General features: G+C 37.5%; 1 protein-coding gene across 1 annotated transcript in view; it reads left to right on the top strand.

Moving 5' to 3' along the window:
* The window catches only part of Kiaa0586 (KIAA0586 ortholog), a 106,186-nt gene that overhangs the window by 28,506 nt on the left and 57,948 nt on the right, over window positions 1-19,732 (top strand). Inside the window, exons 10-18 of the mRNA XM_013017235.1 lie at window positions 1,700-1,832; window positions 2,660-2,880; window positions 3,930-4,002; window positions 5,885-6,109; window positions 11,158-11,332; window positions 12,419-12,613; window positions 14,118-14,305; window positions 17,508-17,618; window positions 19,102-19,179. Coding sequence (XP_012872689.1) covers window positions 1,700-1,832; window positions 2,660-2,880; window positions 3,930-4,002; window positions 5,885-6,109; window positions 11,158-11,332; window positions 12,419-12,613; window positions 14,118-14,305; window positions 17,508-17,618; window positions 19,102-19,179 — 1,399 coding nt within the window. The remainder of the gene's footprint in view (window positions 1-1,699; window positions 1,833-2,659; window positions 2,881-3,929; window positions 4,003-5,884; window positions 6,110-11,157; window positions 11,333-12,418; window positions 12,614-14,117; window positions 14,306-17,507; window positions 17,619-19,101; window positions 19,180-19,732) is intronic.

The following is a 19,732-nucleotide window of genomic DNA, read 5'->3' as shown; positions in this document are numbered from 1 at the left end:
GGACAGCGCCCAGGCCCAGAGTTCAGCCTCCATGACCGGACCCCCCCCCAAAAAAAGTCTTTGATTTGAGGGGGTAACAATGCTCAATAAGAAATGTACTCATTACCTTACTCATGTAACTGTAATCCCTCTCTGTACAGTATCTTTACAATAAAAATATATATATTAAAAAGTCTTTGATTTAATTAGAGCTTTTGATGTTAGCATGTCTTTATTTTTTTTGGTTTGAACTGGTTTCTTTAATAGTAGCTATCTTATAGTCTTTAATATTTGGGATTTCTCAAGAACAGTTTCTATTGACTGTGCTTTATTTGTTTGGGGGGGATTATCTTTTGTTATTCCTTTGTATGTATCATTGTTGAAACTGAACATTTGAAACAACATGAATAGGGTACACGAGAAGTCCAATTCTTCCACCTATCAGAGTTTGTTGTTTACTGAACTACTACTTTTCTTGCTGCTTGCTTAGTGGTTTCCTGGACCAGTTCTATAAAGCCTGGTTGTCACATGTGTTTACTGAAGTCTGTAGCTTAGTCTGCTAATGATTGGAGATTTCCTTACCTTGGACTAAGTCTCTTTTGCCTGTGGGTTTGTAGGTTTGGGGAGGGTGGAAAACAGGGCTGTGTATTGGGGCAGGGTGTAAGTCTGTGCTAACCTTCATTTCCTCCTTGCACAGAGCCTGGAAGTCAGCAGATTTGAATGATTTGAACTTCTCTGGGGATGCACATAGCCCTGTTTATGTGCATGACCCTCTGGATTCCCAGGAACATGGTGTAACTTACCAGTTTATAAAATTTACTGGCCACAATCTTCTTTGTCTCAACTGGCATCACTAACTCAAGTGGCTGAAAGGTTAAACTACTACCAGTGTTTGAAACCTGTGAAATTCCTTACTGAACTCACATAAGTTAGGTCAAATAGTAACAAACACTATTGGGATTGTGTGTGCATGCGTGAATGCTTGCTCCAGTCCTGCGACTTAAATTTAGGGCCTGGGAGCTGTCCCTGAGCTTTTTTGCTCAAGGCTAGTGCTCTACCACTTAAACCACAGCTTTACTTTTGGCTTTTTTGGTGCTTTATTTGAGATAAGTCTCTCACAGACTTTTCTGCTTGGGCTGGCTTTGAGATCTCAGCCTCCTGAGTAGCTAGCATTAGAGGAGAAAGCTCCTGGCATCCAGCTTATAAATGGATTTTTTAGAGAACTCTAAACCTGTTCTATCCTTTTTAGTGATTACTCGTTTTGAAGATTACAAAGTTGAGAGAAAGGTCCTAAAAAATGAAGCAAGTTTTGTTTTCAAAGGCTATAAAGCTTGTTCTTACTCAGAATCAGAGTAAATTTATTTTTCTTAAGTAAAATTCTCCTTGATTTGTTTAAAGTAGATTTTGATGAGTTTGTTATTGTTATCATTGTAGATTATATGAAGTTTTTTGTCTACTAATCTGAATGTGATCCTTTATGTTAGCTTCATGAAAGCAAAGCCTTTTCTGCTTTTTCCTGTTGGATATAAATATTTCTGGTCTAAATGATTTGTCTCTTATGATTTTTCTATATATCATACTACCGATTAATTATATGACACAATTTTAGTAGGATATCATTTAGTATTATTACACTCAAAAATGTTTCAATGACTTATGTAATAAATTGTTTCTTGAGTTTTCGATAACTTTGGAATTTTTTTCTTTTAACTTTCTGTAGTATTGAAACTCTACCTTCTCAAAGATTTCCTTCCTGTGAAGAGCTAGGAACAGCCAAAGTGACTATGCAGAAGCATAATGATGTTCTTCATAATCTTGGCCAAAAGAAGAGGGAAACAAATGGCAAATTCCAGGTACAATGGGAATGAATTAAAGTTGATGATTAGTATGATAAAAATAATGAAGGAGGGCTGGGAAGGTGGCTCAGTGGTAGAGTGTTTGTCTTGCATTCATGCGGCCCTGGGTTCAATTCCTCAGTACCACATAAGAAAAAAGAAAAAAGCCGGAAGTGGCGCTGTGGCTCAAGTGGTAGAGCACTAGCCTTGAGCTGAAGAGCTGAGGGACAGTGCCCAGGTCCAGAGTTCAGGCCTCACGACCGGACCCAAAAAATAATAATAATAATAATGAAGGAATAAAAAGTTTTCAGGTCAGACATCTGAAAAAGATGTTATCCAAGTGTGTTTCCTTTATAGAAAAATTTTAGAATCCTTTACCCGTGATTTCTATTTACCTACCACCCCTCCTTAATTAGGACCGAGGCACATGGCCATCTTTGGTTTTCCATAATCTAGCAGAGAGAAGCAAGGGAGAAAGTGAACTGTGAATGGCCCCTGCTGATCCAGTCCATATGTTTGCCACACCTACCTAGATCTAACTTGCTCTTATTTTATTTAGCATTCTTCAGAAATAGAGATTTTTATTGCTATTTGACTGCCTAGCAGTCTGTGAGCAATTGCTGTAGATTTCCCACCTTTGTTGACTTAACACATATATTAACACTTGAAGTGGGAGAAAAACAATTGTTTTATAAAAAATTTAGTCCTTAGAATTATATTGGCATTAAAAAAAGAGAATTAAATTGACATAGTTTATTGCTCCAACCATAATAATAGGCGTAATTTAAAATAATCAATGTGACTTTAATATAGTAACTTTTTTTTTACTATTTTTTTCTTTCAAGCCAAAAGAATCTTCAATTCCATTGAAGTTAGCTGATCTTCCACAGAATTCTGTTAAGCTTCAAACGAACAATGCAACGAGATCTATATTGAAAGATGCTGAGCAGATTTTGAGAGGAGTACAAAACAATAAGAAAGTACTTGAAGAAAACCTGGAAGCTATTGTTCGTGCTAAGGATGGAGCTGCTATGTATTCATTTATCAATTCTTTATCTACCAATAGGTAGGATACTGTTGGTGGCATCCCAAGGGTATATATGAAGCTGGTTTGGTTTTTTTTTTTTGGTTGGCCATGGGGCCTGAACTCTGAGCCTGTGCACTGTCCCACAGCTTTTCAGCTCAAGGGCAGTGCTGTATCACTTGAGCCACAGCACCATTTCTGGCTTTTTCGGCTTATGTGGTGCTGAGGAATCGAACCCAGGGCCTCATACGTGCAAGGCAAGCACTCTTACCACTGAGCCACCTTCCCAGCCCACTTCCTTAGTTTTTTTTCCTGAGCACTTCACTGTGCTTACTGTGTTTTTTGTTTTTTGTTTGTGTCTGTTGTGAGTCTTGAACTCTGGGCCTAGGCACTGTCCCTGAGCTCTTCAACTCAAGGCTAGTTAGTGGTCTACCACTTGAGCCACAGCACTACTCCTGATTTTCTGGTGGTTAATTGGAGATAAAAGTCTCCTGGACATTCCTGCCCTGGCTGTCTTTGATCCTCAGATCTCAGCCATCTGAGTAGCTAGGATTATAGGCACTGGTGCCCAGTGCTTACTATGTTTTAATATTCAGAAAAATTTCTTTATTGCCTTGGAAGATGTGGACCATTATAGTTGGAAATTGAATATATATGATAGTTTTCCTTCCCTTTTTGTTTTTCTTATTGCTACATATCTGTAGTTCTTTTTAAACATTTTTCCTTCAAATATTTGATGAAAACTAATACTACTGGGTTTTTTTGGGTCCGGTTGTGGGACTTGAACTCTGGGCCTGGGTGCTGTCCCTCAGCTCTTCAGCTCAAGGCTAGCACTCTACCTCTTGAGCCACAGCACCACTTCCGGCTTTTTTTTTCCCCTGCTTATGTGGTGCTGAGGAATCGAACCCAGGACCTCATGCATGCAAGGCAAGCGCTCTACCACTGAGCCACCTTCCCAGCCCTACTACTGGTTTTTTATTTTAAGATGAAGCATATTGGCCAGTCAATTTAAAACATATAAGATATATCTGTCTAGGTCCTATTCTTAGGGAATTAAGACTAATTTAAGAAAAGTCCTTTTTCTCTTGTAGAGAGATGTCAGAGAAAATTAGGATCAAAAAGAAAGTAGATGAATGGATTAAAACCATTTCTGCAGAAATTCAGGTATGTCTTGGAAAAACCTGGAAATGAAGTCTCAGATGTAACAGTGGCTTCAATTTCTAAGTCTCATATTTGTTCTCTAAATATTTCTTATATTTGTCTACTTATAATTCTTCATTTCACTGTCACTCAGTAATGAGTATAACAGTAATGAGTAATGAGTCATATGTTGTGGTTCTTAACCTGGCTGACTTTTAGAAAGTATCTAAGTTAGGAGTAATTTGAAAGAAAACTTATTAAAGCATTAGAAAAGAAGTAGACATTCACAAATGTTTCAAGATAGCAGATACAAAAACATTGGCTTGCTAAAGTAAACACACCACAATTACTTAGGAAAATAACCAGCAAGAAAACATTCAATTTCTAAGGTGGAAAAGACAGTTTCAGATAGAAAACACCCTTTCCCATATCCATGAAGGGTGTGGTATATCTTCACCCCTCAGCATTGCAAGAGTCTGGGAGCTATTTATTAGGAGATCAGTCATATGAAGTTCTTAGTGGTGGCAAGGGGAAGTGACAGTTTGCTTCCCACAGCAGTAAACAAGTGAATATATTGTTTAAATCTGTTACAGGAGAATATGTATTTATAAAGAATTTATATTAGCCATGTGAAATGATTCCACCTGAATAGAAACTGACCTATTAGCCAGAAGTTGACCTGTGAGTCAGGCTCTGGCCTCTGCTGTCAACTGTAATATGTCCTGTAGTGATGAATTCTGTATAATGTATGTTCAAATAATTATTTCAGCTAATCGTTTTACTATTAGTTATTTGCTTTTTTAAACCTTTTTAATTTTTGTTTTCTTTCTTTTTCCTGTTAGTCATGGGGCCTGAACTCTGGGCCTGGGCGCTGTCCCTCAGCTCTTCAGCTCCAGGCTAGCACCCTACCATTTGAGCCACAGCACCACTTCTGGCTTTTTTCTGCTTACATGGTGCTGAGGAATCGAGCCGAGGGCCTCATGCATGTGAGGCAAGCACTCTACCACTGAGCCAACTTCCCAGCCCTAATTTTAGTTTTCTAAAGTTATTAAATTCATCTGGTTTAAATAAATATTAAGTATAAAAAGTTCATGATGGGGGCTGGGAAGGTCGATCAGTGGTAGAGCGCTTGCCTTGCATGCCCGAGGCCCTGGGTTCGATTCCTCAGCACCACATAAGCAAAAAGAAAAAAGCCGGAAGTGGCGTTGTGGCTCAAGTGGTAGAGCGCTAGCCTTGAGCTGAAGAGCTGAGGGACAGCGCCCAGGCCTAGAGTTCAGGCCCCACGACCGGGCCCCCCCCCCAAAAAAAGAAAAAAGATAAAAAAAAGTTCATGATGAAGAGTTACTCTCCTATTCCTGTTCTTCACCCACAATTTCCAGTTCTGTAAAATAGTAGTCTTTTTAGTGTCATATTTAGTTTGAGTTTCTGTGTGTTTTTGTGTTTTTGAGACAGTCTTTCTATAGATCCTAGGCTGGATTCAAATTTGTGAAACTCCTGCCTCAGCCTTCCAAGTTCTATATTTGCCTGGCTTCTTTTTACTCTTGTTTATTCTTCCAAAGAAGAATATCTTTTATTTTGAAAACATTTAAAATGCTAAAGTATATTTATATAACAGCAAAAATAAATTCTAATATCTTCTACTGAGAAACTATTATTTGGATAGGTCTTAAGTAATTTTCTGATGGTATGGGGATTTGAACTCAGGACCTTATATTGAGTAGGATAGTGCTATCCACATGAACCATGGCTCCTCCCCTGCTTTTTTGCTGGTTATTTTGTAAATGGAGTCTTTCTAACTAGGCTGGCCTTAAACTGAGATCATCCAGAGCTCAGTTTCCTGAATAGTTAAGATTATAGGTGTGAGCCACTGGCACTTAGCTAGTAATTTTACTTTTGTTTACCTTAGGATGAATTCTCAAGAAAAGATTGTGAACAAAAAAGATTTGATCAGAAGAATCAAAAGATCAAGACTACTCAGAATGTGAACAAAGATATTAAAATGAACATACAAGACAGAGATTTTAGTAAATCTGTAATTCCACGAAAGTGCTCTCAGAAACAAGAAGAGTATTTTAGAAGCCCACCGATGAGGAACATGCCTGCCTCAAGCTTACTGAAAGAGAGAAAAGTAGTAAGATACTTTGTTTTCTGACATAAATATTATTATAAAGTCATTTTCCCTTTCAGATACAACTGATAAATGAATATGAAGGTGTTTTGAAAATATAAGGGACTATACAAATGTAAACTCTTTACACTATTGGTATTTAAGGCTTAGAGTATATAATGTAGATAGCACTAGATCAAATCTGCAGTTCTTTACAAACTAAAAAAAATTTTTTAGGGAAAAATATGTTTCATATTTTTGTGTGTATTTGCTTATATTTAAGAAACTTACTTTTAGTCCCCAGTAAGTGCTACACACAGTATTAGATACTTGGGAGAAATTTTTTTTTTTCCACTGATGTAACTAGGTGTTAGTTTTCTTTTTTGTTTTTGTTTTTCTTTTGTGGTCCTGGTGCTTGAACTCTAGCCCTAGGTGCTGACCCTGAGCTCTTCAGCTCCAGATGAGCACTCTACCACTTGAGCCACAGCACTACTTCTGGTTTTCTGGTGGTTAATTGGAGATAAGAGTCTCGTGGGCTTTCCTGCCCCCAGGTGGCTTTGAACCTTGATCCTTAGATCTCAGCCTCCTGAGTAGCTAGGATTACAATTATGAACCACTGGCACCTGGCAGTGTTAATTTTCTTTATGTTTATCATGGATTCTTTTTAATCTTAAAAATGAACTTTTTTTTTTCTTTTTGGTCAGTTGTGGGGTTTGAACTCTGGGCTTGGGCACTGTCCCTGCACTCTTCAGCTCAAGGAGAGCGCTCGACCGCTTGAGCCACAGCGAAACTTCCAGTTTTCTAGTGGTTTTTAATGGAGATAAGTGTCTCACGGACTTTCTGCCTGGGCTGGCTTTGAACTGTGATCCTCAGATCTCAGCCTCCTGAGTAGCTAGGATTACAGGCGTGAGCCACCCGTGCCCGGTGAACTTTTTCTTTTTAACTTAAATTTTATTGTAAAGGTGATGTATAGAGGGGTTACAGTTTCATAAGTAAGGTAATGAGTACATTTCTTTTTTCTTTTGCCAGTCCTGGAGCTTGAACTCAGGGCCTGAGCACTGTCCCTGAGCTTCTTTTGCTCAAGACTAGTGCTCTACCTCTTGAGCCACAGTGCCACTTCCAGCTTTTTCTGTTTATGTGGTACAGAGGAATCAAACCCAGGGCCTCATGTATGCTAGGCAAGCACTCTACCACTAAGCCACATTCCCTGCCTGTACATTTCTTTTTTTCTTTTTCTTTTTTTTGTTGGTCATGAAGTTTGAACTCTGGGCCTAAATGCTGTCCCTCAGCTCATCAGCTCAAGGCTGGTACTCTACCACTTGAGCCACTGTGCCACTTCTGGTTTTCTGAGTGGTTTATTGGAGATAAGTCTTATGTACTTCCTGGGCTGGCTTTGAATGGCAATCCTCAGATCTCAGCCTCCTGAGTAGCTAGGATTACAGGCATGATCCATTGGCATGAGTCCTATACATTTCTTTTTGAGCAGTGTTATTCTCTCCCTCATTTCTCCCACTTCCTACCATCTCCCCTCCCCCAAAGTTGTAAAGTTCTTTTCCAACATAGTGTTTAGTGACTATCTGTTGAATTAGTTGACTTTTTGTCCTACCATTTTTGTAATTCCTCTTCCCTTCCCAAAATCAGCTAAACTTATATACAAGACAAAGAGTACGGAAATAAAAAAACAGTGACAAACAGGGAATAAACCAAAGGGGGGAAAAAGAAAAAAGTACAAACAGTTCAATTAAAAAATAAACCTCTTGGGCTGGGAAGGTGGCTCAGTGGTAGAGCACTTGCCTTGCATGTATGAAGCCCTGGGTTTGATTCCTCAGCACCACGTAAGCAAAAAGAAAAAAAGCCAAAGTGGCGCTGTGGATCAAGTGGTAGAGCGCTAGCCTTGAACTGAAGAGCTGAGGGACAGCGCCCAGGCCCAAACTTCAGGCCCCACAACCGGACCAAAAAATAAATAAATAAACCTCTTATTTCCATTTCTTGGAGTTCATTTTGATAAGTTAATTTGATAAGCAAAAAGCTGTTGAGTCATTGTGATCCTCTCCTAAGAATATCCTCTTATGTTCTCATTTTGCCATGCTTAGAGTGCTGTTTAATCATGTACAGGTGTAATTGTTTGTCTTTTTTTTTTTTTTGGTCGGTCGTGGGGCTTGAACTCTGGGCCTGGGCGCTGTCCCTCAGCTCTTCAGCTCAAGGCAAGCGCTCTTACCACTTGAGCTACAGCACCACTTCCAGTTTTCTGGTGGTTTATTGGAGATAGGAGTCTCACGGTCTCTCCTGCCCAGGCTGGCTTTGAACCGCGATCCTCAGATCTCAGCCTCCTGAGTAGCTAGGATTACAGGCGTGAGCCACCAGCGCCCGGCTAATTGTTTGTCTTTTGTGATTGAATTAATTTGTAGATTTCTAGACATATCCTAGTTATTACAAATGAGGGGGAAACCATAGAGCCTATGTTTGTCTATGTCTGACTTACTTAGTTTAATATAATTTCCTTAATATAATTTTCTATTTCCTTATGAATGGGCAATGTTATTCTTTCTGATGGAAGCATAGAATTCAATTGTGTATATACCATATTTTCTTGATCCATTCATCTATTAAAAGGCATGTGGGTTGATTCCATATCTTAGCTATGGTTAAAAAAAAAAATGCTGCAGTGAACATGATTGTGCTGGTGGCATTAGTGCAAGCTGGTTTGTGGTCATTTGGGTAAATGCCCAGGAGTAAGATTGCTGAGTCATAGTGGAGTTCTATGTTTAATCTTTTGAGGAACCTCCATACTGCTTTCCAGAGTAGTTGAACAAGTTTACATTCCCACCAACAGTGTAGTATTGTTCTCTTTTGGCCACATCCCTGCCAGCATTTGTTACTATTAGTCTTCTTAATAATGGCCATTCCTAACTGAGGTGAGGTAGAATCTCAATGTTGTTTTGATTTGCATTTCTTTCAAGGGCTCCTTGGAACTTCCTAAGTAAAGATCCAGAAACACAGCAACTCAAAGAGTGGCTGGATAAATGGGATTGCATTAAACTGAAGAGTTTCTGCATGGCAAAGGACATAGCTAACAGGATAAATAGAAAGCCCACAGATCGGGAGAAGATCTTTACTAGCTATACATCAGCAAAGGCCTTACATCTACAATATACTTAGAGCTCAAAAAATTAAACCTACTAAAACCAAATCCTCAAAGAAACCACAACCCTATCAATAAGTGGGCTAAAGACTTCTCTGAAAAAGAAATAAAAATAGCCAATAGACACATGAAAAGATGAACATTTTTATTAGCATATATTAATTGTTTTAATGGGTTTATTGTGAAATTTTCGTACATGGATATCATGTCAGCAAATTCACCCCAGTTACTATTTATCCCCAGTCATCCCTTTTTCAAACAATTTTAATAGGTCTTACTGTTTTTGCAAGCATGATTTTTGAGCAAATTAAAGGATGTAATTCAATACTTAGCACTTGTTGTTGATTTTCTGTGGCATTCAGATTATGGTTGCAAGTGGAATCAGGAATACATAGAGTAGTTACTACATCTATTGTCTTTTTTCTTTTTAGCTATACTGAGGTTTGAACTCAGTTTCTTGCACATGCTAAGCAGGTACTGTATCACTTGAGCCACTCTACCAAACCCTTTTTGTGTTGTTTATTTATTAGTTCCAACCAGCAGATTCTGGGGTGACAGATAAAGAAATGCCCATGTGTTGCCATCTCATTTAAAATTTTTTAATTTTTTTAATTTTTGTATTGCTGTTGTGAAGATGATGTACAGAAGGGTTACTGTTATGTAAGTCAGATAAAGAGTACATTTCTTTTTGGACAATCTCACCTCTTGCCTTGCTCTCTTCCAGTTTTTCCCTCCCATCACTGCCAACAAGTCGTGTAGCTCATTTTAATATTAAATAAGTAATAATCCAATACCACTATGGGGTAAGGAATGAGACAGATATGGTTATCCCCAAGAAGTGACCCTAACCTTCACTTTTATAGGTTCAGATTGCCCCCCTTCCTTAAGGAAATTAAGGGGAGATAAACAAAAGCATATTCCAATATGTAGATTAAGAAGAAAGCTGGAAGTACTGAGGTAAACAGTTACTGTAACAGATCTAGGATGCCAGAAATTACAGAGGGACTTCTTTTGTCTCTTGACAAGATTACTGAAGAAGATCAAACACAAATACACACAACCAGGAGTTTCTACTTGTATTCAAATCTCCTGGGCCAGTCCCACAGGGCTTGAGGGTTCCCACAATTATTTTTAAGGTATGGTCTCATTTTAGGCCCAGACTGGTCTGGGCTGTGATCCTTCTGTTTGTGCTTCCTTATGTCACTGAGGATGATAGTTAGCCACCACCACACCCAGCCATTTGTTCAGATGGAATCTCATGAACTTCTTTTTGCCTGGAGTGAACTCAGACCATAACCAACCAGTCTCTGCCTCCCAAGTAGCTATGATTACAGTTTAAATGCATTTTTATTATACTTGTCTTTTGTTGTTGTCGTTAATTTTGTCTTCTGGGATGTAAAGTCAGAGCCTTGTGCTTAAATGAGCTATACTTGCAATGCTTTTTGCTTTGGTTATTTTTTTAGATAGGATCTCATTTTTTGCCCTGGACATCCTGGGAACTTGATGTTTCTACCTATGTCTCCCCTGTAACTAGGATTGTAGACATTTATCTCATGGTTTTGTTGAGATGGCATCTCACTAACTTTTTGCTCTAGTTGGCCTTGATCATCTCTACCTCCCTCCTAGCTGAGCTTACACTTAAGTATAAAAAAATATGTAAAATCTGTCTAAACATTATTTTTGGTATTAAAATACACTTAATATTATAAAAACTTTCCTGCGTCTTAGGTGGATGCTTTTTATACTTAAGTTGAATGCTTTTTAAATTCATGATTGCAAAGTAAAGCCAGAATTTAAGGGCTCTTTAAAATGTAGGACTTTTCTAACACAATCATTTATATTATAGCACTTAAAGTAGCTAAAGGAGACTTTAGAAAAATGAAGTGCTTGATGTCTGTTTTCATAACAAGTTTTTATTTTACACTCATAGGAGCTTTTGAAATCAACCACAGTTCTACAAGATGAGGATTATATGTTACAAATATATGGAAAGCCAATTTATCAGGGCCACCGCAGCACTCTTAAAAAAGGACCTTATCTCAGATTTAATTCTCCATCTCCTAGGTCCAAACCACAGAGACCAAAAGTGATAGAACGAGTTAAAGGTGAGAATCCTCATATTTTGTTTTGCCTCATTTTATTGTCAACTTCAAATCCAAAGTTTCCTTTTGTTTGCTTTTTATTTATTACTTAAACATACACTTAAGCTTATCTAATACTTAGTGATAGAAAAATAATTCCTTCTATGAGTGATAGGAGGAAATAGACCAGAGTTTAGAGATGCACATAGATTGTTTATTACTAGAAAGTATTTATGGGCATTACTAGAAAGTATTTAAAAACCTTTTATTTGGTTTTGGTTTTGGTTTTATTTTTTGTTGGTCGTGGGTCCTGAACTCTGAGCCTGGGTGTTGTCCCTCAGCTCTTCAGCTCAAGGCTAGCACTCTACCAATTGAGCCACAGTGCCACTTCCGGCTTTTTCTGCTTATATGGTGCTGAGGAATCGAACCCAGGGCTTCATGCATGCAAGGCAAGCACTCTACCACTGAGCCACCTTCCCAGCTCTCATTTTAAGGCCTTAGCATAGGTGAAAGTTTTGTTGCTTTCGTGCACAAATAAAAATAGCTTGATTTCAAACCATAGTACTAACACACAAAAAAAACTTTATTTAGATATTAACTATGAAAATGGAACAGTAAAATCTGTTGGATGTGATTTTGTGGGGGAAGTTGAGACAAAGACAGTGATAGAGAGGTTGAGATTGGTTGGAATACAGTGTAAACATATATGGAGATGTAACAATGAAATCCTTCCATATATAACTATATGTTAAATAAAATAATTTGGAAAATAAAATTTTATTATGTTATATAAAGTTTTATGCTCATCATTTATATACTGTTTATAGCTTTTTTAATGGCGTATCAGCAGAATTGAATAGTTGTAACTGAGACCACATGTCTAACAAGAAATAAATGTTTACTATCTGGCCATTTAAGAACAGACCTCTGGTCTGTATGCTACTTTTATGATCCTATCACCTTATTAAATTGAATGATTTCATTTCTGTGAATATACTTTGCTGTAGTTCTATGCAGATGACTATATTATAGATATTCAAATAATATTTAACTAATAAGTATTATTTAACAATATATAAATAAAATACATGTTACTAATGATTATTACAGGTACTAAAGTCAAATCAATAAGGACACAAACTGACTTTTATGCAACAAAACCCATGAAGGTGGGCTCTAAAATAAACTATCTCAAACCTACACTGCCTCATGGTGATCAGCAGTATTTGTTCAGCCCAAGCAGAAAAAGACCTTCTGTTTCAGGTACCCGGGAAGGCCATCTAATTCCTATGGCAGTTCTCCTAGGTAAGAACCAACAAAACGTGTGAAATGAATTTTAATTTCTGAGGAGCAGGAACAGAACTTTCAATTAGTAATCTGTATGTTGTTTTTATATGTGGGGAGGGCCCCAGAATGTACTAGTTTTTGAAATGATGAGCTCCTGCTGTAATTTCACTCATAAGAAACATTATTTTCCTTTTCCATAATACATTTCTGTAGATGAAGTTATTAAACATGCAGTGACATAATAATTCAAGAATTCAGATTTGGCTGGCTAGTTAATACTGTCATGCCTCAAGGGAAGTTCTTTAAAGCATTCTCATGTACTTTTGAACTAGGCTGCTATTTGTTAGATTTCTGTGGTTGTATGTTCTAAGCCAATACTCTCCAAGTCATCAATCTCACAATTAGTCATCATTTTTGCCTTCACATCATCTCTTTAAATAGAGTCTACTTTTTTTTAGTTGCATCACTATTTTTTCCTTAATTTATTTGGTGTTATTGAGGTTCGAACTCTGAACCTCATGCTTGCTAGGTACTCTACCTCTTGAACTAAACATCCAATCCTCCCTTGCTTTAGTTATTTTTCACAAAGAATTTCATGTTTTTGTCCAAGGCTGGTCTCAGACAGTGCTCCTTCTACCTACAGCCTACTGTGTAAGTGTGGTAGCAGATGTGTACCTCTACCTCTGGTTTATTAAAATTTTAATCGTTCTAATCTCTGCCTCCTGACTAGCTTGTATTATATTCATGAAGCATTGTACCCATTATTTTTTCTTTGATTTTGATGGATGATTTAAATATGAACTCTGGGCTTGGGTGTTGTCCCTCAGCTCTTCAGCTCAAAGCTAGTGCTCTGCCACTTGAGCCACAGTGCCACTGACAGTTTTCTGGTGGTTTATTGGAGATAAGAGTCTCATGGACTTTCCTGCCTGGGCTGGCTTTAAACCATGATCCTCAGATCTCAGCTGCCTGAGTAGCTAAGATTACGGGCATGAGCCACCAGTGCCCATCGATATAATGCTTTTAAATTGATTTTGCTTTTGAATATTTTTTTCTGGGCTATCTTCTAGAAAAAAGAAGTTGTTAGTTGACTACTTAGAAGGCTGAGATATGAGAATTGTGGTTTGAAGCCAGTCCAGGTAAGAAAGTCTATGAGACTCTTATCTCCAATTAATCACAGAAAAAGCTGGAAGTGGAGCTGAGGCTCAAGTGACAAGAGTGCTCAGAGACAGCACCCAGGCCCTGAGTCAAGCCTCAGGACCAACATACACACACACACAAAAAAACCTATAGTATTAGAAGCTCATAGCCTTCATTTTGAGAATGACATTAGATAATATAATTGAAGCCTAAAAGTCGTGCCACTTCTATAAAGGATGGCGTGGTATTTATATTGACAATATAACGATGGAGAGAGAATGTTTCCCTTTTGTGTGAAGGAACATCACAATATCCAGGCAATAGATTTGAATTTTCTAACTATTTTGGAAATAGTTGACTCATTTTTCTTTTCTCAATTTTTTAGGACAAACACAAAGTAATAGCGATTCCATGCCACCTGCTGGAGTGATTATAAAGAAGCCACACCCTGTAACAGTGACTACTTCTATTCCTCCATCATGTCAGCAAAGAGAAGCTAGAGTAAAGAAACCTAATATAGCAGTTGTTGAAATGAAGTCAGAAAAAAAAGATCCTCCTCAGCTTGCTGTACAGGTATGCCAGAGTGCATAAGCAGAAAGTTTTAAGACAAAAACATCTTGGGCTCAATATTAGTACTTTAATTATTATAATTCACAAAAATTTTGATTTCTTCATGGTTTAAGAAGACTTAGAGAGTGTGACTAATATACTAATGCTGTAAACTTTACACAAACACATATAAAAAGACTTGATGCCTATAGAGAGAACTTATTTATTTATTTATTTTTTTGGGGTCCATTCGTGGGGCCTGAACTCTGGGCCTGGGCGCTGTCCCTCAGCTCTTCAGCTCAAGGCTAGCGCTCTACCACTTGAGCCACAGCGCCACTTCCGGCTTTTTTCTTTTTGCTAATGTGGTGCTGAGGAATCGAACCCAGGGCCTCATGCATGCAAGGCAAGCGCTCTACCACTGAGCCACCTTCCCAGCCTGAGAGAACTTATTTTTATGTACAAAAGACTAGTCAAGTTATCAGTTCTCCTCAACTTAATCTATAATTTCAAATTTAAAAAAGTAACCAAGTTCTTTTATTTGCAAAAACAAAGGATCATTTTGATATCTGGAAGAATAAATGGCTTAGAAAAATTAAGAGTTTTGATGTTAGTCCAATATAACAGGATTTCAGAATTAACCTTGGTTATCTAAAAGGTATATCTAGCAAGATAGAGCCTTCTTGTGTTACTAGTAAACATGGAAATGATATTATGTATGTTGTAATTGGTTTAACAGTGTGAAAGAAAGATCAGTTTTAGCTATAAATTACTATTACATAGCAAATGAGTTCCATAAAGGCAGTAGGTTAAACTATACAATATTAAAACAGAAATATTAGAAGATTATTTCATGGAATTTTTATATAAACTGAGACCAAGCCTGGTATATGAGAGAAGAAAACTCATATATGATAGAAAAGATTTTAATATATAAAATCCAAAAGTTACTTATATAAGAAAAACAACATAAAAAAGGAAAGCACTAGCAAAGAGTTAACTTTTAACTGAGAAAACATATGAATCAAAATTCAAAAATATTCAAAGGATGTGAACAAGAGTAAGCACAGTTTGTAACAATAACATACTTCTGTCTTAACACTTATTGTAGGAAGTCTTATTTCAGTTAAACATTCGCTAAAGTTTCTAGTTCATTATGCTTTATTGGAAAGTGTTTATTTTTGTTTTTATGTTTTGCTGGTCCTAGGGCTTAACTCAGGGCCTGGGCACTGTCCTAGAGCTTCTTTTGTCAAGGCTAGTGCTCTACCACTTGAGCCATAGCTCTATTTCTGGCTTTTTTTGTAATTTTATTAGAGATAAAAGTCTCAAGACTTTCTTGCACAGGCTGGCTTTGAACCATGATTCTCAGATCTCAGCTCCCTGAGTCACTAGGATTACTGGCGTGAACCTCTGGTACCGGCCCTATTTACTTTAGTTGTGCAAAGAAGTTTCAATTCCGTAAGTCAGGTTATGACTATAGTGTATCTTAATCATTGTCACCTCTCCACTCTTCTGTTGAAGAATTAGAAAAATTAGGGCTGCATCCATTTTACAGTTTACTAACTGCTGACTCTGCTTCTGTAAACTTGCTTGCTTGAGCTAACACCAACCCCCTCCCTGGAAATAAGGAATTGGGTAAAGTCTCAGAGCCCAGATGTCGGCCCCAGGACAAGGTCAGTGGTCGTAGATAAAGAACAGACAGTACGTGTTCCTCAGTTCCCATTTAAAAATTCCCCAGACAGGACCTTGAGATAACGACCACCTGACAAGACCACACGCTAAGCCAAATGTCAACCAATCATAGGCCTGTAACCAAGTAAAGCCCCCTTAAACCAACCATGGGCCAGTCATTTTACAAAGAGTATTACAGAATTTCCCGTGTGGCAAAGTGATTGTTGGTGTATATGATGACCTTTAAATGGACCAATCATGGAATGCTTTGTATTATGTGTTAATCTTGTGGTTTTTGCCTTTTAAAAAGGGCTTGTAACCGCTGCTCAGGGCTCTCTGACTGACCGGGGCAGAGAGTCTGTTTGCGCAAACGTCAAATAAACTCCTCTTGCTTATTGCATCTCCCGGCCTGGAGTCTGAGTTTTCTGGGGCGCCCTTCCCATTGACGAAAGTATCCCAGGAGTCTGGGGTCTTTCACTGTTATGCTTTTTTTGGGGGGGGTCCAGTCGTGGGGCCTGTACTCTGGGCCTGGGCGCTGTCCCTTAGCTCTTCCACTCAGGGCTAGCACTCTACCACTTGAGCCACAGCTCCATTTCTAGCTTTTTTCTTTTTGCTTATGTGGTGCTGAGGAATCGAACCCAGGGCCTCAGGCATGCAAAGCAAGTGCTCTACCACTGAGCCACCTTCCCAGCCCATTCTGTTATGCTTTTTATAACTTAGAGATTATGTAAATGTAATTTGCTAGTAATTAATGAGTATCTTCAATATTCATGTGGCCCAAGAAGTTAATCTAATATATACCTAATAAAATGAAATAATTCAAAGTTTAAGAAGAAAACTGTATAAAAATTTTTATATTGTTTTGCATGTAATAATAGTAAATTTGGAAATATTCTAAATGCTGATCAATAGGACCCTAATGAAATAAAGCATGTATACTTGTTGAATTACTTACTTTAAAATATGAAGCCTGTACAGAGCATGATAAGGTGTTTATGACCTAATAATAATGAAATACCATAATGAGCACTATTTTACATGCCTAAGTACCTAATAAAAAGGAAAAGAGAATACAGTAATGAAAATAAAGTTATCTTAAGATAGGATTTTAAGATAAGATTTTGGCAGGGTGCCAGTGGCTCATGCCTATAATCCTAGCCAGTCAGGAGGCTGAGATCTGAGGAACACGGTTCTAAGCCAGCCCCCAGCAGGAAAGTCCAAGAGACTCTTATCTCCAATTAAACCATCAGAAAACCGGAAATGGGGGTTGTAGTTCAAGTGGTAAGAATGCTCACCTTGAGCTGAAAAGCTGAGAGACAGTGCCTAGGCCCAGAGTTCAAGTCCCATGACTAACAACAACAACAAAAGAAAAAAAAGATAGGATTTTGTGTTTTCCTCTTTTCACATTTTATAAAATGAGCTTTTATAATGTAAAAAATTGTTAGCTATTAGCATCACCAGTAAAACTTAAAGGACATGTTGTTTTCAAATACTTGTTGTTTACAAATACTTGAGTCAGAATGATTAGGAAAAAGCTACATGTTGTGTTCTATTGTAGGTATTGCCGAGTGTAGATATTGACAGCATTTCCTACAGCAGTGCAGATGCTGAGTCCCCTCTGCCCTGTCCCCGAGAAGCTTCTCTTTCTCCACCATACACTGGGATACAGGTAGATGTCAAAGTTCCGTTATATTGCTTTACCTCATGTCTGGCTGCAGATTTTAACTATCATTGCACTCCAAGCCTTCTATCAGATCATAACCTATTATAATAATAGATATATATAATAATGGATTACAATAATAATGCATTTAAAATTATTTATAAACTTGAAAAAGGAAGTTTAAGATCTTTATATTTGTAAGTATGCAGAAGGGTAAAATTCCTAGGTAATATTTTGGTATGCAAATTGTGAGACTCACATATATGAAGAATTCTATCTCTTTGGTAAATAATCTCTGATTTACGTCGGAATTAGATTCTTTGAATGTGAATTTTCTAGGGACAATTGGAGTTTATAGCTGGGGATATTACATAGTCATACTGTTGACATGATTGGCACTTAGGACTTTTGCTGTAGTAAAATAGAACTGTAATTTATCTCAATCCAAGGTTTTGTTATTGAAAGCAGACTTGATCAGTGAAGGTAACAGGAAAACACCAAGAATCTCTATCTAATTTAACTTACATCAATAATTTTGTTTTTATTGAAAATTTATTGAAATATAATTACATATAATAAATTTTTGGACTTTTAATCATTCTTACTCTTGGCAAGATACTGAAGTGGATTTTGGTGACTGAATTTTATATAGCAAAGCCCATATATTAGATTTCTGAAATTACTATTTCTAAAAGTATTACTTTTTTGTGAGTTTGTGTATGCTTCTATAGATACACATACAAACACTTTATCTTAACTATAGAAAAAAATCATAATTTTGTCAACCTATTGATCAATGACTTAAGTTATACTTATTGACAATCCTTTAAATGTTAAATTTTAATACTAAAACTGGGGCTGGGGATGTGGCTCAAAAGAAGTTGAGCACTTGCCTAGTAAGTGAAAGGCTCTGAGTTCAAACCTCATTACCTTCAGCAAAAAAAAAAAAAGCAACTTTGTAAATAAATGTTTGTGGAGCATAAGACATGGAAACTGAGAATCACAATTATTGCAGGGCTGGGAAGGTAACTCAGTGGTAGAGTGCTTGCCTTGCATGCATGAGGCCCTGGGTTTGATTCCTTAATACCACATAAGCAGAAAAAGCCAGAGGTGGTGCTATGGCTCAAATGGTAGAGTGCCAGCCTTGAGCTGAAGAGCTGAGGGACAGCTCCCAGGCTCAGAGTTCAGGCAGGCCCACAACTGACAAAAAAAAAAAGTATACCAAGTGTGAGGAAATCCTTTAAATGTTAAAAATTGATACTAAAACCAATATTTAATTTTTACAGCTATTGAAATGATGGTCTAAAGGCTTAGGGACTAGTTTCGATTTCATTTATTAAGTAAATGACACATTTAAACTTCAAAAATACAAATGCAAAAAAGTATAAATGCAAAATATAAAAAATAGAGCCATTTGGAAATATGATACATTATATATAAATTTTTACAACTTGAGCATAACAAAAACTTTCTGAAAATCTTTTCTTAGATTCCAGAATTTGTAAAGGTAGATGACGACTTGAAGTTGCCTGGAACTAACTTGAATGAAGTAATTGATGTTACACAGGTAATAAAACTTATACCATAAGAAGTTCTCCTAATATTTGTGCAAGTGGTTGAATACCTTTGACTTTCTTTCCTTTTCTTTTTTTGTCGGTTGTGGGGCTTGAACTCTGGGCCTGGGCACTGTCCCTTAGCTCTTTAGCTCAAGGCTAGCACTCAACCACTTGAGCCACAGCGCTACTTCTAGCTTTTTCTGTTTATGTGATACTGAGGAATCGAACCCAGGGCTTCATGCAAGCAAGGCAAGCACTCTACCACTAAACCACATTCCCAACCCAATATACTTCTATTTTTTAAACCTATATATAAAGTTAAGATTCTGTGGTCCAGTTTTATCTTCATATGTGTTACCTTCTGCCTCCATGAAATGTAATAATCATTTGTCTTTCCTACCTGGATTTACCTCACCTGTCTCTGTCCTTTCCTTCTATTACTTTCCTCCCTCCTTCCCTCCCTCCCTCCCTCCCTCCCTCCCTTCCTTCCTTCTTTCCTTCCTTCCTTCCTTCCTTCCTTCCTTCCTTCCTTCCTTCCTTCCTTCCTTCCTTCCTTCCTTCCCT

Source organism: Dipodomys ordii, unplaced genomic scaffold (genome assembly GCF_000151885.1).
Source record: "Dipodomys ordii isolate 6190 unplaced genomic scaffold, Dord_2.0 Scaffold2, whole genome shotgun sequence".
Lineage (NCBI taxonomy): Eukaryota > Metazoa > Chordata > Mammalia > Rodentia > Heteromyidae > Dipodomys > Dipodomys ordii.
The sequence above is the reverse complement of the archived record's forward strand: the minus strand, read 5'-3'. Positions and strand labels throughout refer to the sequence as shown.